General features: G+C 41.0%; 1 protein-coding gene across 1 annotated transcript; it reads left to right on the top strand.

Moving 5' to 3' along the window:
* Positions 1–347: 347 nt before the first annotated feature.
* Positions 348–25,834, top strand: TECR (trans-2,3-enoyl-CoA reductase). The gene is given in 19 exon segments (XM_068406112.1): positions 348–378; positions 6,880–6,998; positions 10,784–10,834; positions 11,338–11,389; positions 11,724–11,768; positions 13,123–13,139; positions 13,141–13,200; positions 13,202–13,245; positions 15,307–15,347; positions 15,350–15,428; positions 15,545–15,593; positions 15,595–15,647; positions 19,524–19,527; positions 20,733–20,805; positions 20,896–20,939; positions 22,333–22,390; positions 23,112–23,200; positions 24,243–24,288; positions 24,388–25,834. Coding segments are annotated over 19 exon segments (1,083 nt in total). The 3' UTR covers positions 24,516–25,834.
* Positions 25,835–26,918: the final 1,084 nt, after the last annotated feature.

Below are 26,918 nucleotides of genomic sequence, written 5' to 3'. Positions count from 1 at the left end.
CACTCCAGGCGGTCGGTGAATATTACTCTTCTCTCCCAGTTTTTTGAACGCGGGCAGCGGCAGAACGTGGCTTGTGCGAGGCACCGGCTCCCCCGCCCTGCCGCAGGCTGCCTGGGGTCCCACCGCTGCCTGGGCACGCACTTGTTTTAACAGCCGCCCAACGCGCACCGCCGGGCAGCGGCAGCGGCACGGGGCGGGGCGGGGGTCCGGGCGCCGCCTCCCCCGGCCCGGCGCTGCCGCCGGGAGCCCCCCCGCGAGGGCCGGGCGCCGCCTCATTGGCCGCAGCGCGGGGGCCCGGGGAAGGTGCCGCGCCGGCGGGAGGCGGCGGGGCGGCGGCAGCCCGCAGGATGGGCGGCAGGGCCGGCTTCTTCGAGGTGGGTGCGGGCGGCACCGCGCCGGGGGCGGGGGGTGGACGGGGTGAGCCGGGGCCGGGCCTGGGCCCCGCAGCACCCTGCCGCCGGCGGACGGGGCTGCCCGGTGTCCCGGCGGACTCCTCTCTCTCTTCCCTCTCCATCTGCATTGAAGCGCCGGGGAGCCGGAGCGAGGGTCTGCCAAGGCAAGAGACCGCCGCTGGAGCCGGGCGGAGGAGCCTGGGGGGCGCGCCGCTCGCCGGCGTTTCCTCGGGGCGAGGGGGCAGAAGCGGCCCCCTCCCGCCCCGTCCTTTCCTTTCCCAGGCACGTTCCCCTCGCCGCTCCTCTTCCCCGCGTCCCCGGTGGTCACCGGACGTGGCCCCGGAAAGCGGGGAGGGGAGGTCCCCGGCCTACAGGCGGGCTCTGGGCGGTGCGCGGAGGCGCCGGATCAACGGCTCTGGGCTCCCCGTGCCTCCCCCCGAGGGCAGCGCCGTGGTCAGCCTGTCGGGGTGGGTCTGGCGGTGCATCCCAGCCGTCAGGAGAGGGCGAGAGCGAGGAATGTTCTCGGCACCTTCCGTCCCCAACTTCTTGGAAGACCCTGTCGCCAGCCGCTGTGCAGCTCGCCGAGAGCCGGCCCGCTCAGCCTTCCGGCCCGCTGCAGCCCCCGGGGCGGCTCGGTTCGGTGGCACGGAGCCGGCGAGGGACGTGGTGCCCTGGCCGAGAGGACGGCTCCCAGCGCGGCTCCCCTCGGCGCCGCAGCGCGCACCGTCCGACGGCGGGGAGCGAGGGCGACCGGCGCCCGCAGCCCCCGCCCTGGGCAGGCTCGACCGGCCCGCTGCTGGCACGGGGCGTGGGAAATGAAAAATAGCCGGACGGAGCTTAGTGCAGTCAGCTCCCTGTGTGTACAGAAAGTGCAGAGTGACATGCACCTGGGGAGCGTGAAGGGTAATGTATCTCATCAACTTATATAAACAGCCACACCGACTCTTTGCTACAATTAGTTAGACGGGCTAATACAAAAATTCTCAAGAGTGGCTTGTATTACAAAAACAAGTCGGGAGAAGCTACATGTCAGCCATCCTGAATGTGTTTCTGCAGGCTTACACTTCAGTTTCTCCAGCACAAGACTAGCCTAAAAGTGAATGCAATCGCCCCCCCGCCCGCCCCCCCCCCCGCAAAATACAAAACAATTGTTGTTATAACATTACCATAATTTAAAACAATCTGAAAAGCAGCTGCTCCTCCAGTTACTTACCATGACCTAAACGTTCAGATTTTGCTTTCCAAAGCTATAAAAGTGTTTTGGACATCACTAACAATTCAGCAAATTAACATCTCTCTAGCTATTGTGGGCATGAGGTCAACACCTGCACCATGCCTCTTCGTCTGCAGTGTTGACTTCCCTCTTCTTTTAGGAAAAACAACCAAGCTTTTTACTGCCTCCTGCTTTTCTTCCGGTGTCCCAGACTCTCGTGAGATCCAAATGCAGGAGCAGGCACATGTGTATTACCCTCCTCAATGTCTTCAGTCATTGTCTGGTCTGCAGGTTTGCTCCTCTGCCTTAGCCATGCTAAACTTCTGAATAGCACTTGTTACTAGAAGACCTCAAAAGCACAGACATCATTACTGTTACCGGATTTTGCAGACGGAGAAACACAAGAAAGTGGAATGACCTGCTCCATCTTGCTAGGCAGAACAACAGCAGCGGATACAGGTCTTTGAGTCCTAAATCAAGATCCTGTGTCTAAGCAACACTAATCCAAACTCAGAATGCCTCATAAATTTACATGTCAGCCTTGTGTGTCTAGTCCTTTTCTCTGCACAGCAGATAATGGGTGGAAACGGATTTGCTTACATCATCCGGTGTCTGAGCTGACTCGGGGTGTAGAATGTGGACAAAGACAGCCTAGGTAGCCCTGAGCAGTGCTGTTGCATATCACATTCTGCGCTGTTCTCCCCACTGATTTGCTTTCTGTTATAAATTCAATGAATTTGAATTCTGAATTGCATTTCCCCACCATGCATTCAAAACTGAGCTACCAAAAGAGAGAGGGTAAGTGTCCCAACTCTCCCAGTGCTTCCTGGGATGGGGTGGAAATCTCTTTTGGTGTTACAAACATTAGCATTCCCTGTTTGAGATACTGTATAGTTCTGTGCTTTTCCCTGTACATCTCTCAGCCATTTACCCTTTATTGCTCTTCTGTGGTGCTCCCTTATAAGAATCACGAAGCACTTTACAGTCACCAAACTGTCATTGAGTTTTTTGGAAAATGGCTGTTACAGGTTTAGCAGAGGTTTATTGGTGGAGTTCATTTCTTCCTGTTTTGTGGAGTTTGTGCATTTGATCATGCTTAGTACACACTCAATTTCATAGGTTCCTGAGTATGTAGGAAGGTCCTCTCCCTTATCCATGAATAAAATTACTCTGGTGAACGGACCTACAAAAAGATGGGCAAGAACATCAGACTGACTGAAAGGGTTGTCAAGCGTTGGAACAGGCTGCCCAGGGAAGTGGTTGAGTCACAGTCCCTGGAGGTATTTGAAAGATGTGTAGATGTGGTGCTTAGGGACATGGTTTAGTGGTGGACTTGGCAGTGCTGGGTTAACGGTTGGACTTGATGATCTTAAAGGTCCTTTCCAACCAAAACAATCCTATGATTCTATGACTGTGAGTGCTAAGACATTGGCTGTTAATTCCCTTGGTTTTCTTTATGAGAGTCTTTCTCAGTGCAGCTGAAGACAGAAACACTTTAATAGTGTTGCCTATTTTTTAAGTGACTATTAAGAAGCCAGTGAAAGGCAGATTCAGCTTTGGAAATACCTTTAACTCCTTATTTTGAATTGGCTATGTTCAAATTTAGTACCAAGAATTATGAGCAACCACCTAATTAAGCCAAAGTATGTTGGACCTAATGGATGGACAGCAAAAAAAACAGAGTGGCTGAGTGATTTCCCTCTACTTATGTCTGTATTAGAACTGATATGCAAAGTCAGGTTGTTGTACTCCTAGACCTGTGTCTCGATGGCTGCCTCTACATTTCTTTTTCTGTAATTTTCTGTAATAATGCTAGAATAGGTCTTGTTTACTTCAGGTATTGGTATGTTTCTAATTTCACCTCAGCTTTTTTATCACTAATAGCTCAGGAGAAGCTTAGCAAAACCAACTACGGTTTAAAGAAATATGTGCATACCTGAAAGTACTGCACTTGATAATTTGAGGAGATTCACCTCCGCAAATTTAGAGATTTATGTTAGAGACTTGTGTCTAGATAATTAATATTCTCTAGGAGCGCTCATTTCTCCAAACTGATTAGAGAACAGCTCTTCTGACCTGTTTTAATGTGTTTCAAAGCTTATGATACAGTTTATCCTAAAAGTGCCTGCTTTCCTGCTTTCCATACAAAGATTGTCTATGTGACATGCTCTGATGTAAATGTCTGTAGCAGAGAGCTCTGAAGTTAGGCTTATGAATTCTACCCTTTCTTTCTACTTGACAGGTTTAGGTCTTCAAAGGCATTTCATCTAAAGAAAATAGTATGGCGCTCTGACTTCCTAGAGGAAAGATACTTGAACAAACACACTCATACTGTAGAAAATTAGCGTCATAAGAGCCACAGCTGTACTTTTGCTTCCTTAACTGGTTCGGATGGGAAGTGCCTTTTGTGAGCAGTGATAACCAAAAACGTTTTGGAGTCTTCACTCCCTGAGGACAGATTGAACTGACATATGCAGTACAGTCTAAAAGCAATAATGTACTGGCCCCCCTTGCTGGCATTTAAAATTTCTCCCCCTTCTGACTGTGATGAAAACCCTCTGAATGCAAGGGGAGGGGAGGTGACTGCTGCCTAGCTAGCATTGCTGAGATGTCACAGCTCCTGTTACAAAGGTTTTTCCCCCTCAGAGCTATGCTGTCTAAAGCCTCATCAAGAGCACTGAGAGCAAGTGCCAAAAGCAGGACTGCAGAGGATTTTAAGATGCTGTCTCCTCCAAGAGTTGCCTTAACAAGACAAGGCCACATATGAGATATTTGAACAGTCATTTAAAGGGACAATGCTGAAAATTGTCCTGCTATTTGAAGACATCTGCTCTGTTTTCACAAGTAACACATAAGATTATTATCACAGAAAGAGATGAGATGATAGGGAAAAACATTCTTTCTCTTCCCTCACCACTTCTCCACACACTTACCAACACTTTCTACACACAGTTGTGCTGCTTCACTTAGAAGACAGTAAATTGTCCTTTTTCTCTATGCAACTTGAGAGAGAAACTTTTAATTTTGTATAGGAGAATATGCTAGTAAAACATTATTTGGCAGGAAGTGCCTGGAGCTACTTAGAATCTGAAGGCTACGTTTGAAATAGAAAGTCTTGTTTTAGAAAAAATAATGGGCTTCTTTGAAGTATATTTTAAAAAATTAATACAAATCTTGTGAGCTCACCTGTCAGTATAAGGGCTCCACACTTCCCAGGGCTTCCAGTCTTCCTGCGAGGTCAAAAGAGAGCAGACCCATCTGTGTTACCCCTAGATTAAAAAAAAGGAAAAAAATTATCTTTCTTCAGTCTCTTCAATTCCATGTCAAAAGCTTGCACTGGATGTACATTTTGACATCCATACACCAAATGATCCATGAAGAGTAGTAACGGAACTACAGATAATTAAGTTCAACGTTGCAAATCACAGTGCTGATGCAAAGAAATTACTCTGATTTCACAAAGAATTTATAAACCTCTTCTACCTGAATATTGTCATTGTAGAAAATAGTCACCACAAACTAAAGCCATGAGGCAATGAATATTCTCTTGCACATGGAAAAGGCTATGCAGTGGTGTTGAAAAAAACCTGGATGCCTACTTAGTGTTGAGTCAAAGCTGGTGTAGGTTCTCAGATGGAGGCACTCCAGCCTGCTTCATAGTGACAGCGATACTCAGTGAATGATGTCACTCTTCAGTATGCCTGGGAAATTGGCAGTGTGTGGCTCTGTGTTAGCCAGTGTAAGTAAATACCCACTCAGTCAGTATTAACTGGTGCAGGTTCCTTTCCCATCTTGTGTATCCTCCTGGAAGATGTCATGCTAGTAAAAGCTGAAAAGCTTTCATAGGTTTCCAAGAGCCAGAATTCACTGTGAAAGCACAGATCTCTAACAGCTCTTCCATTTTGTGAAAAATAAACCAGCCTCCCACTCCAAGGGAATACACCTTTCTCTTCCTTCCTGACCATTCTTACACAGACTCATTTTATCCCCTGTCAATTATATAAATAGATTTGTCTTTCTGAAGGATGACCATTTGTAGCTCTACACCTGTTACCATCCTCAAGTCCAGGTCCACAAAGCGACTTGGGCTTTGCCATGCCTTCAGGTTAGGCACCCAGCTCCAAGAGTGGATATGACAATTTGGTTAAGGTAGCCAAGTTTACTTCACTGTGTCGTATCCCAAAAGGCATCCACTGTAGGGAAATGCTGAACAGAATGGCAATGGAAGGGAGCAGTACTTGAAGCAGCCCAGAGAGACAGGAATTCAGGATTTCTCTTTGGTAGAAGACTGCCCTTTTCACTGGAATACACTCCTGTCCTCTCCTGCCTACACTTTTTGGTCTCTCTTGAATCCTTTATTCCTTGCTTGGTGGCCCAAGCCTTCTATGGGAGGAGTGGGGAATGGCAGAAGACAGTCTAAAGTAATTTTCCCCCTTCCTGGCAGTGGGTCTAACCATTACATATAAAGCATGAAGAATTAGATCATCTGCTTTGCTGACAGTTCAGTTTCATTCAGAAATAATCTAAATGCTGTGCATTGTGCTGACCTTGGGATAAAGATGCTTACCGGATCAAGGTCCTCGAGGATTTAGATGCAAGCATGCCTAACTAACAAAACTGAAACAGGTGGAAGGAAATAAAAATGTACTGACTTTAAGCACGGTTCAGACGGTAGTTCTCATTGGCTTGCATAGGAACAGAACTTAGGAAGCTGAGGAGTAAGTATCTAGTGTGTGTCTTGTGAACCTTTAAATGTTAGACAACTAAATTCTACAAAAGTGAAATTTAATTGCATAAAACCTTTTGAGTATGGGTATCACTGTATGTCCTCTCTTTATACACAGTGAAATAATGTAATAAGATTCTAGTCTCATGAAATATGAGCCAATTACTTCAGAGAGGTAAGGCTTCACTTAGTTGGACTACTTAAAGAATAAGGTACAGCACTCCACAGGTAAGTTGATGAAATTTCACTTTGTGGTTCAACATTTGCCTTGGTTCTGCTTTGGGAATTCCTCACGCAGCATGTGGCTAAGCTATGGAACTCCCCACCTCAGGACACTGCATGCAAACAGTTTATAGAGGTTTAAAAGGCAAGTGGATAAAGTAATTGAGGAAAAATCCATGAAAAGCTATTAAATACAAAGGCAGCACTTCTGGTGCAGGAAAATTGCAGTCTGTGTGTCTGTCTCCTCCCTTCCCCCCAGTCACTGCATTCTTGCCCTGTTTTATTATTTTTTCTGAGTCACCTGCTCTTGCCTGTATCAAGGAAAGATACTGTTCTAGATTTTGGATCCTTAGACTCATCCTCTGTAACAGCTTGTACATTCCTGTGCAAGGGAAATTTCAGACTGAAAGTCATTTGTAGCAGCAGCACAAACAAAGTTTTCAGTGTAAGTACACTTACAGCGATTTCCCTTTGGCTTAACTCTATTGACTTCAGTAAAGTTATTCTTGATAGCGTGAGATCCCACTAAGGCATGCTTACCTCCTTCAGGAACAACATAGTATACCAGAAAAGTCTAAGACGACAGAGGAAATTACTAATTCCTAGGAAAAGTAAAACATTTAGAAAGATTTAATTAGGATTGTGGCAACCAGTGAATTTTTTTTAGTGCTAAATTCAAGGAACCTGACTTATGTAATCACTCTAATACTTCAGGGAGAATTAATTCATTCTGCATTACTCTTTCTTGGACTGTTTGGTTCCTAGACTGTAAAATAAATTTTTTTTACTGAGTGATTTCAAAATAAATCAATACAATATATTCTTATGTCAATGCTCACAAAATCTCACTCAGCTGCAGGTGACTGAATCTGCTGAGTACAAATGGCTGCAAATAAAACTTCCAAGATACATGGACATGGTAAGTGTGTCAGTAATTCCATAACAGTTATCACATAATTTTTGAAGATCTGTTGATCCTTAAGTATTTGATATGGCTTTAAACTGCAGAAATGAGATCTACTGTATTTTTGTAATCCTGTCCAAGGGACACTGCATCTTAAAAATAATAATCAAGAAATTTTCTGGATTTAAAGACACTATCACTCTTTAACCCTTATGCACTAGAACAAATTTGTCTTCTAAACGCTGAAGATATATACTTCCAGTCACTTATAGAAGAGTTTTAACATAGCTATTTTGCTCAAATCTGCCTCTTGATTAAGTTCTACTCAGAGTAGTTTTAGAGAAGCTGCAATTTAAAATGCCTTTAAAAATTCACCAAATAAGTGGACTGTAAATCATATTGCACTAGTGCAAGCCAACAGTCAGTGTCCTATTGTGCTAAATGCTTTGAAAATGCATAGAAATTAAAGTTCCCTACGCCAAACAATTTATGTTTGAAAGGGGTGATACCCATCACTAAGTGTTCCAAGGCCAGATTGCTGGGTATCTAAAAACTGTTGCCAGCCAGTACATTAACTGACTTGGTGCTGCGCCCGAAGACTGGAAACACAGTGTTCAGTGCTATGGGGGTTCATGTGATTGGCCATTATATTCAGAAAAGAGAACATTGCTTGCCTTGGATCAGGCTTTTTTGTCCCTTATGCAGGGAACATCTAAACGTCGGGGGATGTTCTGATACAGCTAAGAGGCATGATAATTAGAGGAAACAGTCACCTTGTTTTCACCCTGTTGTCGCACAACTTTCTATGAGCTGGAGTGGAAACTAAAGCTGTGTTCCTACGTCCATCCTTCTGAAAAGGGAAAGAATGTTTGATACTTGCTTATATCTTGAAAGTAATGGAAAGAAACGGAAATGTTTGAAGTTCAGGAATGGGTGTCCACAAAAAATATAGACACATTGAATAATTTAGGTTGCAAGGGACTTCTGGAAGTCATGTAGCCCAACTCCTGCTCAAAGCAGATACAAATAGATAAAATAGCACTGGGTCTTGTCCCGTCCAGTTTTAAATACCTCCAAGGATGGAGATTCCACATTCTCTCTGGGCAGCTTGTTCCAATGTTAGGCCAAGCTCATGGTGAAAAAATTTCCTATCTGTATCTGATTGGATTTTCCCATATTGCAACTGGTGTCCATTGCCTCTCACCATTATCACTGTGTACCTTCAAGAAGAGTCTGGATCCATCATCTCTATAGGCTCCCTTTAGGTATTTGAAGAAATGGGCCGGTACAGGCAGGTATGTCAGTTTGGCACTTCAAAGAGACATGCTGGAATGGAACCAAATAACAGTATAGAATATATTGGATGAATTGTTTGTTTTCCACTCTGATTCCAAAGGTTCACAGAAGTACCTAAATTTCTGTACAGTCACTCCCATGAAAACCACAGAGCAAAATAAAATGCTTTATAATTTTCAGTCTGGCATTCTGCATAATGAGAATAACCCAATTAAAAGAGTGGCAGAAAGATATCTAAACCACTCTTTAATTGGTCTGGAGAAGATTTCTCTAATACAGCCACTGAAGGCTACAGACTAAAACTGCCCCTGTGGGATTCTGATCCAATATGTATATGCTGGGAGTGGGTACAGAACAGGAAGGAGACTGCTAAAACTGTGGGTGCTGCTGCAGTCTGTAGGGCAGCCCAATGATATTTGTTGACACAAGAGCTTTCAGATACACCAAAGTTTTCAATAACTCTTGTAGCAACTTGCCATCAGAAGGGACAAAAAATGTTTCACAGCCCCCACAGTACTTGTTCTGTGGACTGCAAGAGTCAGAATGCTATATTTCAAGAATATCCCTCTGGGAAGGGAATCCACTTGCTTTGCTTTCTGATGGAGATGTCCCACAAACAGACACATTAAAACGTGAAATTTGTGTTATTTCAAGTATAAAAAATGAAGGGGAAACATACAATATCCCAATAATCTGTCACACATTTGTTACATATCACAAAGGAGGAAAAGTGCTTACCTCCCTTGATGTCCCACTTAGAGCTTACAATGCACAAGCAGAAAATATCACTGCATTAGTATTCCTTGCGGAGATCAGATTTGATACTTCTGGCTGGAGCTGAAGTGCTCCATTGCTGCACCAATAGAGAAAGAACAATTTGGGACAAGTAAAAGAAGGAAATAAGATACTTTAACCAAGCGATGTCTTCAAAGCAACCCTATTAGAAAGATACTGGACTGTGACTCCTATTTTTAGTAAGGAATTGTATTTAAAGTCTAATGTTAATCTATCCTCTTGGCCAGTTAATACCAAACATAATTAATGCTAGATGTTTGTTTTTTTTAAAAAAAACCAACAACAAACTCTTTTGGTACTAAGTAATGATAGTCCCAGTCATTTAGTGTGACAGATAAGCTTTGAACTTTCACTCGTAGCTGTATCACAAAGTTCCATACAAAATGTTTGATGAGAACAAATGAAATTAAACCACCATCAGTGTATTTTAGGTTTTGGTGGCCTGCTGCAACTGGGCTTTGAAATGTCTGGGGACTTTTCTGCTTGGCTGTTGATTAAAATCATAACCTTTTGCCAAAGTGACATTTGATCATGGAAATAAACTGCTCTTTCCTTTTCAGACCTGTAGCTAAACCACTGCTTAGAATATAAAATGCTAATATGTAGTTACTAATACAGGTGATCTGAGAGGCACGAGTGACACTGAATATTCCTATAATAACCTCTTAAGGATTTGTGAAGTAGAGATCTTCAGCTGCATGTGTTCATTATGTCCGCCAATGTTTTCCACTTTCTTTACAATTCAAATATTCTGGGAACAATGCACATTAATCTTCAAGCTGTATGTACTCAGAATATTTGCTTATATGCATATAATATGCACATTTAATGTTTTTTTTCCTCAAACTGTCTTTCTAGTTTTACAAATCATAAAAATTCTGTTCCTCAGTGATTCCTGTGAAACTTCTCTATCCCTTATTTGTTCCTTTTGCTCTAGCATAAGAAAATACCCCAGATCAATGTGTTTTGATCAATAAGTTAGCACTTCTGCTTCTGAATATATCCAGGAAGACAATTTATTTGGCAAGAATATATGTTTTTTGCAAGCTGAGTGCTTTGAGAACCTGGCTGTGATTAAAGCTCTCTTGAGCACATCAGAAGTGTTTTTAATACGGTCCACAGATCAGAGAAAAATGGTGTCTCACTTCAAACAATGACTGTGAATTTGGGAATCAACTAAGAGTTTAGAGATTATTTAGCCAATAATTAGTAATTATCATTTTGTGTCCTATCAGGTGGAAATCCTTGATTGGAAGACAAAGAAACAGCTGTGCTTCCTAGATAAGGTAAAACAAAAGTCTGTTTAAAATGCTAGGTGACTACTTAAAAATTACTAACTTTTTTTAAGTAAACTTAGTGTTTATGAAGGGTATTTCATCTCCTGATAGCCTTTCTTTGGCCACTGAAGAGGCAACAATTATGCACGCTTTATACTGACTACAGACTACTTCAACCCTTTTCCAGAAGGAGCTTTTGGGCAAAGAGCACAACTTCAGCTGCTTCAGTAAGATGGTGCCAGTTGTGCCTTACTCACTCATAAGCCATCAAACTGTCGCTGCTGTTGTAGTAACTCTTGATCACTGCTAGAGAAACTGCCTCTGAAACAGATGCCACAAATTGTCCTCCTTTTTCCCTGCAAGAAGTATTTTGAATCATCCATACCAATCCTAGCCATCTGTAAGAAAGTTATACTGTTACATTGAGTCACATTTCTACTCATATAGTCTTACACCTAGTAGTTGTCTTTCAAAATATGCATCTTACATATACAATATTTTTTGTTGCCTAGGTGGAACCAAATGCCACAATTAGGGAGATCAGACTGATGTTCCATAAACTATGTGAGTATAACTTTTGCAGCAGTTGACATCACATCAGAATATTCAGTATAAAAATAGGAGAAAATTACATATTTTGAAACTTGTGATGTACACACACATAATGCTAAGTATCCTGCACATGAATGTGATCACAGTGAGATTTCAGTATCATTTTTATACTGTCCTGATACACCTTTGTATTTTTTCTGCTGCCTACTTTCTCACAGATATTAATGTTGAATAAATATTCCTAAAAATCTTTAACTAAATCTTATCTTGTTGTGTTGCATTCATTATAATAGTGGATGATCTAAAACAAACATCCTTTATCACACAATTCTGTATGGTCTTACAGATCCTCAGTGGTATCCAGCAAGGCAGTCGATAAAACTCGATCCGAGTAAGTACTTGTGAGGGCTAGAGTAACAAAGCTCTGAGCAGGGGCCTGGCATAAAAGGTGTACTTTGCACAGGTATTAGCTCTTAAGAATGAGTTTCCAGCTATGTTAGTTAGCACTATGAAGGCTGAAGAGAATCCAAAACAAATTTAATTCTTTGAAAGTACTGAACAGAGTTCCATCCATGTGCCTGGTGCTTGATTATTAACTCAGGAGTCTGCACATTGTTCCAATGCACTTTATAACTACTGAGCACTTTTGCTTTGAAGACAGGCAGCACAGAATCTAATACTAATTTCCGTTAGCTGCAATGAAATGATCTCCACAGTGATGCGCAGCTGGGAGTACTAAAAAGGGCTATGAGTTAGAGCTATCAATTCACATAATCCTCTGCTCTCAGGCAAGAATTACAGTTCTTTTGAGGTAAGCTAATACAAAACACATTGCCATGGGTGTAGGATTTGCTGACAAAGCTGATGCCAGCTGGCTGACTTCATTAATGCAGTTGTAGGTATTGCTACTAGAAGCCTCTTAGTACATGGCCTGGGTGCACAAAAGAAAGTCTAATTGCCAAACTGTGTTAATTCATCTTAGCATTCAGTATGAAATTTAGCGCTTTCTTCTTTTGCTTCCATTAAGCTTAATTTTATTTAAACAGTCCCTTAAAAGTGTGCTGGTGAAGATTAGTTCATTGTGTAGAATCTGTCCGTGGAAGACAGGCGTATGAGTATCTTATTTCCTTCTTCAAAGATCTACCTGGTCAGATTCCTCCATGGACTTATGTTGTGAGACTTGCCGTGAGAAAATGTTGGCCTTCTGGAGATTCCCCCACATCTAGGCATTAAAAGCTTGACTACTAGCTCAAGTCCTGTGGAATCACCTCTTAGCTGGTTGGTTGGGGAAAAAAGGAGGCAATGAAAACCTCTGTAGGAGAGCCTTCCAGTCTCAGCTTATCCTAGCATCTGTTTGTCTGATGATGAGCAATGAGAAGAGGGGAAGAGAGAGGAGAGAGATGGAGGTGCAGCTGACTAGGAGGTCAGTGAACTATGTTAAAAGGCAGTGACCCATCAGCAAATCCTGCTGTAGCAATGATGAAGCAAGTCTACTAGACTAGGCAGGCATATAGGATTGGAATTCTCCTAACTATATTAGTGTGAATAGAGGATCCAGGCTTATTATGGGATTACAGAGATAAATCAAAATTAAGTATAAACATTCTTAGTTTGTTTATTGAGATTCCAATAAACCCATGTCACATCAAAGAATCTCAGACTGGTTAAAGCACAATATAAAGCTAGTATGCTACCAAAGCTGACTTGACTTTCACTAAGATGTAATTACTTCTTTCCTTCGTCAGAAGGAAAGTCCCTGAGGGGATGAGGAAATCCTGGAGCACCTCCCTGTTGGCACAACTGCTACCTTATACTTTAAAGATTTTAGGGCCACAGATAGGATGGACTACGGTGAGCTATGCTTCAAGGTCTGAGCCATTTTAATGGCTATTTTTCCATAATTAATCCTTACACACTTTTTGTCTCTCCAATATTTCTGCATGGATGCCTGCTCTGATAGTGGATGCAGGCAATGAATCCTTATTGATTCAGTTCATTTTAATCAGGGAAAGCAGTAGTAACAAAGTATTCTGAATACCTAGCTCCCTGGGAGAGCAGCCATGGAAAACTTCCTGCGGGGTAGATTGGCTCTACTGAACTGAGGTGCAGGGTTCTCAAATGGATTTAGATGTCTACCTGCAAAAATCACTAGGAACTCCGGTGTCTAAATGCATTTGAGGATACTGGGTTCACAGGGCCTGTGTAACCTCCTGACAAAGATCAGGATTATACTCCTACAGAGTTTGTCCTGCAAAGAGGCATGTGAGCAACTTCACATGTCAGTAATTGAGGTGACTTCAGCAGGAAAATGCACAAAAGAAAGATCAGTTAGCTCTCTGCATGTGGCTGCGTCCCAGGATGCTAGTGGCAGGCTAATGACAAGCTGATAATTTCTGCAGTATTAGTAGCCATCCACAAACACCTCGCCATATTACTCTCTTAGCTCAAACGCAAATTCTGTCACAACTCACTCTGCAGGCAACACAGCACTGCTGTTAATGGCAGTGAGGTGACCAATGACCCTTCCAGTTCTCCAGGAAGGTCACACTATGTACATACTATACTAATTGCTAAAGAAACAGCAACAGCAGGAAGGGAAAAGTACCCTGTAATTTAAAGGCACATTTACCATTTCTTTAGCTATGAGACATAATGAAATCTTGTGTTAAGGACAAATAGCAAAGACAACATTCATAGGAGGTAAAATTTTAAAAGTCAAATGTTCTGCAAGACTGAATCTCCACATCATTACTCTGGATGCAATGCTGATAGATCAGGTAGCTATTACACAATCCAAAAAACGGTAAGACAGGCAAAAACTTCTAATGGCAATGTAGACTCCCAAGACATACATGCATTAATATATACCAAAAATATCACAGTGCAAGAGTAACTCCAGATTTCTGCCATTCCATAATCTTTCCTCTACATTCTGCTCTCCTTGCCCTTCGATCTACTTCATTCAAATGTAAGCCAAGAAATGCTTCAGTTTTATCAAATAAACCCCACAAATTTCTCATCTACAATCAAATTTGATCTTCACCAGAGAAAATGCTGATTGTTACAGAAGTCAATAACATAACTTTTCTGAGTGTAAGAATAACTCTAAACACATTAGAAAACAGTGGCTAGTTTTTGGTTTTTTTTTGACAGAAGTACAATCAATTTCCCTTCTTTCTCCATAAATGAGGTATGGGCCTACCTTTGTCACTTACAGAAGTGTGGAAAATTCAACTGTTAATGCTTGATTCAAAGTTAACTTCAATTTAAGGTGATGTTCCTAAGAAATACACACCTATCTGAAATGAAATCAAGTTAAATATTAGCTTCTTTAGTTTTCTCTCTTTTTTTTCTTTTTTTTTCTTTGTCTTCAAATTAAAGATAGTTTGAACATAGAAATGAATTAATCGTTCCCTGTGACTTCTGCTGTGCTAACTGTTCATACAGATGGGGTCACCTGTGAACGCTTACAAGCTGTGTTTCCAGTTTAAAAACAGAATTCATTCATTAGAAACAAACTACTCCTCTTTTTTCAAGATAAATTCTTCACCAAATTTCATTTTAACCCAAAACAAAGCAACAGTTTTTTGAGGGCAAGAGGAGGGTGAGAGCTGTGTAAATATAACATGCACGCATATTTGTCATGATCTCTGGGCTGCCCTTATTATCCTTTCTCACCCATACTGTGTCAGCTGCACTGGCAATGGCTGTTTGCATGCAACTGAGGCAGATGTGTTGCAAAACGTTGACATTGCATGTCTACCAGTTTCATAGCCCAAGCCCCAACCTGGTATTCCCTCCCTCGCCTCTCTAAATGCCATCCTGGGTCAGTGGAGGTGATTATCCCACTGCATTAGTTATCACAAAGAAACCAAAGTAAACCCACCATCTAATTCAGCTGTCTAATTATTATTCTCTCTTTTTTGCAGTGTATTTTTGATAGAATATACAGGTCCATTGTTCATCTATTTCTGTTTTATTTCCGCATGCCTTTTGTCTATGGTCTGGATGAGAGGTTTACATCAAGCCCGCATCCAAGTAGATTAAGTAAGTCGTTTGCAGGCTTGAGCAGTAGATTTCTTGTTAGCATTATAGTCTATATTCCAAATGTCTTGCTACACTTGTTTTTTTAAGCACTCTTAAATGCTTTTGTCTTGCTGTTTCTAGCTTGGCATGTATCTGCCATTCTTTCCACTACTCAAAAGGTTGATTGAAACACAGTATTTGTTCATCGGTTCTCCCATGGGACTATGCCCACTGAGGAATATTTGTGAAGGTAAATTGTGTCAGAATCGATCCATAGCCCCCCCTTACAAATCCAACCTAGCCAACCTATGCTCTGCCTCTGCAGCATGGATTTTTGGTGTGGCTTTTGTAGTAATGCCACAGCGAATCTCACCCATAAAGCTGTAGTTCTTTCAAAAGATTTCTTAACGTTGCTATTGTAATAACCCACATGTTGCCATACTGTTATTCTTAATTATAGTCTTCTCATCTGCTCTTTTAGAATTTTAAACCTTCGGCATACCTGTTCCTTTTCACTCAGCTAGCTCCTTGGGTGTGAAGGTTTTAGTAACAACGTTCACTTTTAAGGTAGCATAGGCAGGACACAATGTTGGGAGGGTTGCTTTTGAAAAAAAAATCTACTTTTGTACAGTCATTTTACATCTTTCTTTGCCCCTAACCACCTCTTTGCTCTTAAGCAACTGTTAATTTACCTTAATCCAGCACAAAGCAGCTTGGTCTGTGCTTCTTCTCTTGCAGGAGCACTGTATATCATTACCAGTGCTGCTGTGGCATAGAGCAGGCTGTTGAGATGCAGACCCTCTCTATTCCTTTGAAGTATAGTACAGTGGACTGCATTGCTATGCACGGGCCATAGTTATTTTACAAACGTTATGCAACAGAGTACACACTGGCATTCAAAAATACGCTTTATCCCTCAGGAAGACAGACGATTATAATCTACGCAGCTGAAAACCGTAATGGGTATGGTATCAGCATTTGGGTATTTAACAATTTGGTATTTAGACAGTCCCTTGGAATTTGCAATTATGGCAGTGAAACTCCCAGCAGCTGAAGCTCTAGCTCGTGGCTAACTCCTTCCAGCTGTGCAGGCAGCTCTGTAGTTCTGGCGATAGCTTCAAGCTTTCTAAAGTGGAAGGAGGGTCTGTAGTTGAGCACTGCCCTCAGAAAGAGTCCTCCTAGCCATTTACTGTGTCTTCCGCAGTGGAAGAGTGCAGGCACTGTTAAAAGGCTAGCAGATCTCTTAAGACTTGTTCTTGACACAGTAGTAGCTAATGCATGCTAGACAGCAGCTAAATGAGCAACTTTACCTTGAAAAAGATCCATGCAGTGTGATAAGTCTTCATTTTCTCACTGCCATGTCTGACAACTACTTGTCCTTTCAGACCATACAAACTGTTGTTGCTAAAAATTGACATTTCTACCAGTGTTCTGATCACTTCTCCTTTCCACCTTCTCAGGTTGATGGTACTTGCTTTCATTCATAAAGTTGCTCACAGTTCTTCTACATGCTCTAGCATGTGCTTGGGTTTGATTTGCTTTCATAATTTCATTGACTTTGGTGGTGCTACTCCAAATTGTGCCAGTGAGAAAAATATCAATCCTCTTCCCTTTTTTCTCTCACATACAGATAGTAGACAAAGCTTCTTTAAGTGTTTGATCACATACATAGCACACGTAGATAGCGTTATTTCCTAAGTGCAGTGGAAAGCTACCTGTAGAAGAGGCACTTCAGTCTTAATCAGCAGAGATCTGAGACAGGAATTGATGAGATTTGTGATTTTCATCTTTTGTTTACCAAATGGAAATAGGAATAAATGATGCCGTAAAATACAGCAGGGGTTCACCAAAAGCAATTCATGCTATATACTATCATAGTATAATTCTTTCTAAGATACGTCATTTTTCTAGGCAATGGAAAAGTAGAATACCTGATTTATCTGGACTTAGTAAACAACTGGCTCAGGGTGAATAAGATAGGGATTAATAAAAAAATTGTGTGGTGATAAAGGAAACTAACTAAAGTAAAGGTGATGGTGGTTGTGCCAGAAAAGGATCTAGTCCGACCTTTAACAATAGGAGGTACCAGTGGAATTCCTCAAAGATTAGTCTTATGACTGGTCTTACTGAACATTTTCGTGGGTAAAAGGAAGGGGATATTGTTGCTTTCTATAAAAACATCTGGATGAAAGCAAACACTATATATAAAGAAATACCATTTAAACCAGAAGACAATATAACAAGACAAACAGAAGGGTACATGCTGGTCATGAATAAACATAAACAAGGCATTAAGAAATAGTTTTGATCATCATAAGGATCATGATGGGAGTAGAGAAGACAAAAATCCGAACCATAACTTTGTAAACTTACGAATAATTTATTTATGGGATTTCTGCAATATCTGAACTTGATCCACAAAATCTTCTTATAAGAGATAGGTGTAAAGCTTCATTATTTACCTGGAATATGAAAGATTCACAGAAACAATTTCTTTCCTTTAAGTGAGTTTATGAAGTCTGCATATACTCTGCTGTTTCTATCTGAACCTTACTGGAAGTTCCTTTGTATGAGCAATAAGGCTTCTAGTGGCGCTGGACCTTAGCAGTGGCAGACCCCACTCATCTTAAAGCTCCTTTTCTTATAACTGAGGAATACTCTTGCAGTAAATCATGTTCTTTGGATGACTAGTACTTGTTCAGTTTAATTACAGCATGTAATTGTTGGGAGCTGAGCCATGATAATTTATTTATTTAATTTTACTTGACTGAAATCCATTGCCATATGATCCATCCTGTGCCAAGCCCTGAAGTTAGGAAAAGTTTTTCATAAGATGCCATTCCAACATTACAAGAAACTGTTTCCACCTAGGTTTGTACAGCAGTTAGTGGGCTGGTTTGGGCTGGGATAGAGTTAATTTTCTTCATAGTAGCTGGTATGGGCCATGTTTTGGATTTGTGCTGAAAACAGTGTTAATAATGCAGAGATGTTTTTGTTACCGCTAAGCAGTGCTTAGCCAGGGTCAAGGCCTTTTCTGCTTCTCACACCACCCCACCAGCGGGCAGGCTGGGGGTGCACAAGAAGCTGGGAGGGGACACAGCTGGGACAGCTGACCCCAACCGACCAAAGGGATATCCCAGACCATATGACATCTGCTCAGCATATAGAGCTGGGGGAAGACGGAGGAAGGGGGGGACATTAGGAGTGATGACGTTTGTCTTCCCCAAGTAACCGTTACGCGTGATGGAGCCCTGCTTTCCTGGAGATGGCTGCACACCTGCCTGCCCAGGGGAAGTGGTGAATGAATTCCTTGTTTTGCTTTGCTTGTGTGCGCAGCTTTTGCTTTACCTGTTAAACTGCCTTTATCTGAGCCCGTGAGTTTTCTCACTTTTACCCTTCCGATTCTCTTTCCCATTCCACTGGGTGGGGGGAGTGAGCAAGTGGCTGTGTGGGGCTCAGTTGCCAGCTGGGGTTAAATCATAACAGTTAGTAAATTGTAGGTAATGATGGAAGAACATGCTGTTAGGGAAGAAGAAGTAGTTTATGGATAGGACTAACTAGATTGTTCCTCACTGGAGTCGTTCTTCTGGCTCTGCTGCTTTTCCTGGGGAAGAAAGAAGTCATCACAGGGAAGTTACTTAATCTCTCTGCCCTTTTGTCCCGTCTGATCTGTCGTTATTGGTTAATAATTTGCTCTTTCTCATCAGTTATCTATTAATATATAATCTCAGAGCAAGGACATACTATGTGCTTGTATTAAAGCATACCCAAAAGCGTGTCCATTTTGTCTGAGGTCTCGGTACACTTCAGTGGTTCAATTAACTCTGAAAAGAAAGTGGAAATGCAACAAAATATTTGATACAACTGCTTGCAGCAGATGGGGGGGGCTTACCCCTCACCAGCATTTTCACAAAAACGCACTGTCAGTCACTGCAGTCAGCTAGTGTGTGTTGCAGATGCTGAGGTAATCACTTTTCGGGGTATTATTGCTAGAAATGCAGTTCTGGTATATATAGGAGAAAAAGGCTGCAAAATTCAAAGCAAAAAAAAAAAGTTGAACCAGTCAGGAAAGGAAAGAATGCAGCCTTGGATAAGAATTTTGGCTGCATGAGTAGGAAAGGAAAGTTGTGAAGGAAAAAGCAGAAAGATATAGAAATGTCTAAGGTATGTGAACCTACTGGAAGGCCAAGAAAAAAGCATCACCAGAAAAGAGTAAGAGGATCAGTGTTCTACTCAAGAGTGAAAACAGGAGGGAAGGAAAGATTAGGGGAAGGAAAGAATAGGAGAAGTGAAAGGAAGATAAAGAGCTCAGTTTCGGTCTTGCTGAAATCCAGGTGATAACTAAACATGCCCTAAAACATTAAAAACTGAGGCACTAGGTGTGATAAAGGAAGAAATCTCAACTGATGAGAGGCAAATTTATGAGTTGTTGACAAGGGTTACAGTCTGTCTGCAAGAGAATGGAACCTAGAGGTGAGAGCATAGATGAAGAAGAGGAATGGGCCTTTCTCCTACCTGCAGATATGTAAGGAGGGAGAAGATAACCTGTCACCAAGATACTAAAGCAGCAATGAGTGTCAGAAGAAAAAACACAAGAGGCAGGGCCAGGAAAACCAAACAAGAGGTAGAGATTGTCATTGTAAGTAGTTTTTTTTCCTGGATGAATCCTGTGAACAAACTCTGAGGTTGGTCAGGAATGAGTCAGTACAGCCATTAGTGACATCCGTGTTACCAGAGTTTAGAGGATGGAAGCTGGATCACAGAAAGCCAAGGACAGCAGAGACAAACTAAAGATATTGCAGTGAAAGGGCAGAGGAAGGCACCAGGCATGATGACTTTAGGTAGGAAAAGTCAAAGCATGGGAAAGAAAGAAAACCAATGGGATGAAGGAGAAGAGGAAAGGCAAGAGATTGGGCAATACAAAGTAATAAGCAGGGGAAGAGAGCACAGTGCCTAAATCTGGTTTTACAAAGTCTCAGGGGTTAGCAAAACTAGCCTCTCTTTAACATACAGTCTGTATGGTACTCCATCTTTGGCCAAATGGCTTGCCAGATAAATTTGTTTTCAATAGTATGGTCGTACTTTCTAAAACTGTTTATAAATTTAACAGCTCCAAGATATTTGAGAGGAAATCTCAGTCTATGAGCACTACTTCCTTCCTGTTATTTCCTGTTGTCTGCTCCCACCTTACCACACTTAGCATTGTCATTTGTTGTTGTGTTACCAGCAGCTTGAAGGATCAGCTCAATTCATTGTTGTCAGTGGTCCTTGCAGTAAATACCGACCTAGAGGATTGTACTAAAACAAAGACAAATTCCCTGTTTTTCAGAACTGCTTGTATTACTGGGGATTTGCAGCTTGGCTTGCTTATTACATCAATCATCCTCTTTACACTCCTCCTTGTAAGTAGCAAAACAGCCCTCAATGTGATTTAAGTACTTATGTGTTTGTATTTTAGTACTAATCACATGTAAACTTTTTTTTTTTAATAGCGTATGGGAAAAAACAGATAAATTTTGCTGTGATCATGTTTCTGGTAGGTTTGTTGCTCTTTTTATAAAATGCGAAAACATGTTGCTTTATTTCTTATGTTGTGTAAGTGGAGGAGTGAGTAGGATAAGCAGATACTTAAAACTTGAACACTTGGGACATACTAAAGCTGATCACTTGCACGCAGAACAGATAAATCTGTCAGTTTTTGATGTGATCTTGTACACAAGGGAAGATTTTGATTCAGTATCCATTCCAAGACTGGGATATTTATCTGCCGGGATGATCTGTTATAATCTTTAAAAGAATCCTGGAACTACCAGTTTGTGACAGTGTTTAAAAGCCAGTGAGTTTGTTTTGTGAACTGTTTATTGAGTGTCAAGAATCACAACAGGTCATAAAACTCAGAGAACTGGCCAGCTAAGAAAGTATGTTGCTAATAATTTCTAGGCATAGGGGTTAATTTTGCTGGGCTTCAGAAATTTTTTACGGCTTTCCTTATGAAGCAAAATTCTTAAGTCACTGTCTGTTCATTCTCACAGTTCCTAGGAACATTTCATACATGCAGAAGCAATGTTAGTGTAGCCAACAAAGATGTACCCATTTTTCCTATGTATGTGTAACTTGTTTGGAACATCAGCTGTTCACTTGCTTTGAGAAACTAATAATCAGTGACTGCAGGATCTCAAAGCAGCTTCTCGGTATGAAAATTCTGTGAGTTAATAATCTATTCCTATTTTATAGAGAGACTATGTAACTGAAAGCACAGAGCTGGGAATAAAACTCAGGAGCTCTGACCACCAGTCATTTGCTTTCATAGTTATGCTTTGCAGACACTAGAGACTGTCCATAATCATATAAATGGGTCATTTCAATACACTTTCTGCATAATTGATTGGGGAAGCATTATTTAAAACCAGTGGAGGAAGCTGGGTCAATTACATTTCATGATTCATATCCATTATACTCTAGAGAAGAAAACTTAAACTTAAGAGTCCAACCCCTATCTTCCTTGGGATTTTAATAACTTTTGAGAAACCAAAGCTACCCAAATCAATTTTTGAGGTGTTTTTAAAGACATAAGAATAACCAAAAGATAAAGGAAGTATCTCCTGGATTTACTTTTATCCCCTTTGGTTTATTGCCTTTAGATCTCATGTGGCTTATATAAGCAGTAAGTTTGATCTTTTGGACATGAAGTCCACATTTGCTAGCAAATATCATAAATATATAACAGAGCATAATATGGACTCATGTTTGAACAAAGACATTCCATCCTCCCATCAGACAGCAGTCTTGGTTGAGGATATTCATTATGTTTATAATAGGTTCTTTTCCCTTTTTTTTAAAAAAAAAAAAGTACTCCAGGAAATAACAAAAGGAAGAAGAGTAAATATAAGGGAAGTACATTTTTAACTCTGTCATGCTTTTTCTTGCAGCTATGTGAAGCTGGAAATTTTTCCATTCATGTTGTCCTCAGTGACCTCCAGAGAAATGGTAAAAATTGCATTATCATTTTTCACTTTTGCACAGCCATTCACTACTACAGTTACTCTACCTCATGAAAGACCTGATCCTGGAGGGCGTTGATACCTGCCAGCTGACTGCTGTGGGCGCGCAGGTTGCTCAGCACTGGATTCTAGGGGAGATCAGACAGGCAAGGAATCCAACACCAGACTGTTAAATAGCACTTCTTATCTTATTGTATTTTCTATTGGTTAGGGCCAGATAGTGTTGGGGGGAGCAGTTATATTAGTTACACTGGTAGTGCAGAAGGAAACAGTGCTAGTATAAGCTATGCTTTGGTGAGCAAGGGGAAGTAATTTCACTGGCGTCTACAGTGGGCACAAGATCTCTGTGCAGGCCAGGGTTGCTTGGGCATGAACCAAACATTTACAGCTATCAACTATGAGTGCTAAAATACCATTATGCAACAATCTGAGGAAACCTTTAATTTCTAAATCTAAAACTTGAGGTACCTCTTCTTACAGGAGTGACTGTGATCAAAGGCGTAGGTTGATAACTTTGTAACGCTCAGAACATTTCCTCACAGTTATCCTATTCCTCCTTGTGGGTCCAGAGGACGTCCTTTTTCCCCACATTCTACTTGTCCCTCTGACAGTGTTGAGACACAGGAGTAGGCAGAGTTGGGTTGTCTTTATAGGAAACAATATATTTAGGAGTGTGAATATTTTATGATTTGTTTTCTAATCTATAGGATCCAAAATCCGTAAGATCCCATATCCAACAAAGAATCCTTTCACATGGCTGTTTTTCTTTGTATCTTGCCCTAACTATACATATGAGGTATGTATTTTCAAATAAGATGTTCAGATTTTAGTTTTGCTGAATATATTTTCATTTCTTTTGGAATGTTAAACATGGAAGAAACCTCTGAAACAGTTTAGCTCAATACATTTCCCCTCCTCCCCTAAACCCCATGAAATCAGATTGCAGACAGGAACTTGTCTGTTCTTCCTCTCCACCCTTGAGGCAGTACTTGGGGGCTAACCTTAGACAGCCCAGACCCTGGACCTATGCTTCAGTGTGGCTGCTAGATAAGACAGACACACTTTAAAGCAGTGCAAATTTTGCAGATAGGAACAGGCAGATTGCCACTGAATGTGCGTTGCAATGAGGGGATGGGGGCATCTGGTGGATTTATAATATAAGAGAGCCCAGGAATATCACAGTATGCAGGAAGATAGTGGGCAGACGAATAGAAGATATTGTGGTAGAGAAAAAGGGGAAAGACAAAGAGAAGGTATTGTGGTAAATAGGAAATAGGCCCAGGTCTTCTTCCCCATTTTCTTAAGTTATACAGTTGCTTGTGTTGGTGGTGACTGCTTTAGAAGCTTGAATCAGTTTATTGCTTCATATTCCTTAATCAGGAGCCAAATGCCATACTCAGTTCAAAAACAGTTAAAACCAGTGCAACTCAGTGTAAAATTCACTCTTGCACAGAAGGACAGCACCAGGTTTTTACTTCAGTGGAGATTAACAGATGTTAATGAGAAGAGCGTTTGGCCTGAGGCTATAGAAAGTTACCATTCCCAGCACTGATGGAGGTGTGACAAATACAAATTAGGCAGAGAAACGGAAAGGACACTATGTTGTAAAGCGTAAAATTTTGTCATGATGATAACTATGGAGGCAAACATGAAGGTTTTGTTTGTGATAATAGGGCACTGTTCACCTTTTTGGCTAAAGGTTATTAACACTAGAAATTGATCTGGCTGATCTTGGCTTTTTTATTTACCTATACTAGGACAAGGTTGGTTTTGATCAATAGAGACATAAATGCAAATGCTGTCACAAGAAATATTTTAAATTTCCTTGGCCAAAACAGGTGGGGACCTGGATCAGTTTCACTGTCATGACTCAGTGTGTTCCAGGTGAGTAATGTTTTGGTACTTTACCCTGAAGTGATGTCAGCAACAAGAGTGTGTTTTAAATCTCACAATTAAATGTATCTTTTTCTCCCTTCCTTCCAGTGGGGCTGTTCACCTTGCTTTGCTTCATTCAGATGACAATCTGGGCAAAGGATAAACACTGCACCTACCTACGAGAATTCAAGGATTATCCAAGCCTTCGAATGCCAATTATTCCCTTTTTGTTGTAAGAAAAAAAGTTCAAGTTGAATATTGCACGGAACTTCAAGAAGAAAAAGCTCATAAACCTCCTGCCAAATAAGTGAATTAATTTAAAGGATTTTGGTGCATGATGAATCTCCCCTGCTGAGGAAAATTGTATGCACTTGAAAGGTACACTTCCTTACATTCAAGAATTCTCAACTCAGAAGCACCCTTGAAAAATAAGGCTTCATTGCACAGCTGGTAGTCAAAAGCCCCTACAGTTCACTGTAACCTGATTGACTTAGATTTTCATGTACTAGTCTATTTAGATTGATGGATCAGAGATACTGAGAAGTCTGTGCTGAAAAGCAGCTCCAAATTTAGCAGTGGCATTCTGCAAGGCATAAGTACATTGGAACGCGGACATACTAGCTAACTACTAGAGAGCTTAGCTCAGCCAGCACAGCCAGCTGGCCTGAAGACAGTTGCATAGCTGCTGCCTTTGACTCGAAGAAGAGAGTGTGCTGCCTGGAGGCAGGGGCTTTGTAACAAATAACATTACCAAAGAATATGAATGGTTCCTGGAATAAAGAAATAGGCAATATCTCAAATATCTGATTTGGGTCTAACCCCTAATTTGCAAAAGAATCTGAAGAAAGAAGTATTAGTAGTATTTGTGGATGTAACAACCTTCATTGTTGGGGTTTTTTGTTTGTTTTTAGTCTTCATTAGTAAATTGCATACTAGTAAATAAGGTTCAGAAGATCTGATCTATGCTATATCTGTGATATTTGGCCTGTTTTCATATAACAAGTCCTTGTGATACTAAAGGACGTTTTACCTAGCATTTTATGTCAGCATTCTCTGAATAATTTTTAATACACTTTGTAAATACATGAAGTCACTGCTAGTCCTCAGAATGCTAGCTCTCTTCCTATTTTCAGAGCCAGGGAGAAAAATCGGCTACATTTTGGACTTCCTGTGTTTTCTTTTTCACAAGATGTTCAGTGGGACTTAGTTGGGTTTTATGCAAATCTAGTAAAAAAAGACTATTGCAATCTATCTGAATGACATTTTAAAGAAGCTATATTAGAATATGAAGAGAATGCATAGATACTGTTTTGTTTCATGATTAATTTATTTATCCATACTGGATGTATAGAAAGATTTTTGCAACTATTTGTAAGGGTGAAATATGCAATAAATTCTAGACTATATTTTTAAATCAGTTGAAATAATTATGACAAAAGAAGACGACTACAGCTGGTTGCTGAAGTTTTGTAATATTTTGTACAGTAAAAAGCAAGAATGTCCTTATATTAAAAAAATCTACATCAGTTGAAGAAAAAACCTAACAAAGCAAAAATACATGACCCAGATTTTATTTCTGTATAACATATCTTGGAGAAGATTTCTTAGAAATGGTTAAATCTGGTAGATAACTGAAGCAATACATCATTATGAAGTTGTTTTCAGTATTGTTCTTTTCCACTAGTTTAACTGTGAACCAGAGAAAAGAGCTAAATGTCAAATGATTTCCCACTGAGTGCAGTGTGGCGTACAAGCAGGTTGAAATTTTCCTTCTGAGCACAGAGAAAGCACATATGCGATTCACACTTTACACCCACTTAAGGTCCAGTCACAGGAAAGAAGAAAAATTTGATCTTGTTTAGTAGCAAAGATATCTTTCCAGGCCTCCATGAGAAAACAAAACTTTTGGCCGATTTGGACATATTCTCTTTCATTTTAATCTCCATTTTGACATTCTGTTTCTATTTGAGAAACTTGAAGATGAGTATGATATAATTTTCATTAAGATTTTTTTTTTAAAAAAAGCAAATTTCTTGCCTGGGTCTGAGATCTCAATTAATTCTTTCCATTCTTGCTGAGACAACCGTCTGTTTTCACTGGCAGCCCGGTGAGACAGTGAGGCAGTCTCCCAGGACTAGCCCCATCAGCCAGCACTGATGTCCTGACCTTGGTAGTCCTGTGCATTCAGGACAGCAGGAATCCACTTCTAAGCTCGGCAATGCTGTCTGCCTTGGGACCTGTCTGCTGACTGGTAGCAGTTGACTTAAGAGTTAAACAAGAAAAACCTACCAGCCTGAAAGGACCAGATAGAGAAACAGTCTTTGATGTTCTTTACTTGTCAACAAGGAGGAATGAGACTTCTCTTCTTGTATCTTATAATGAACTTTATGTTAGAGAAAGATTTTGTTCTATAGCAAGGACTTGCCTTTCCTTTGACACTTTCAGCATGTTGTGTTCCCGGTAGAGCAGTAGAAGTTTGCTGTTGCTAGGGCTGTTGCTGTTGTGAGCACAGTGCTCAGAAAGGTGCAAAAAAATCAGTATAATACTGAGTGTGGGAACCTCTGTTTTACCTTTGTACTGCTCTGCTATGGCACATCTTTGCACTGTGCACACTAAGCACTAGTGACTGTAGGAATAGT

This window comes from Nyctibius grandis, chromosome 8, assembly GCF_013368605.1.
Source record: "Nyctibius grandis isolate bNycGra1 chromosome 8, bNycGra1.pri, whole genome shotgun sequence".
Taxonomy (NCBI): domain Eukaryota; kingdom Metazoa; phylum Chordata; class Aves; order Nyctibiiformes; family Nyctibiidae; genus Nyctibius; species Nyctibius grandis.
This window is presented reverse-complemented; position numbering and strand designations above follow the sequence as displayed.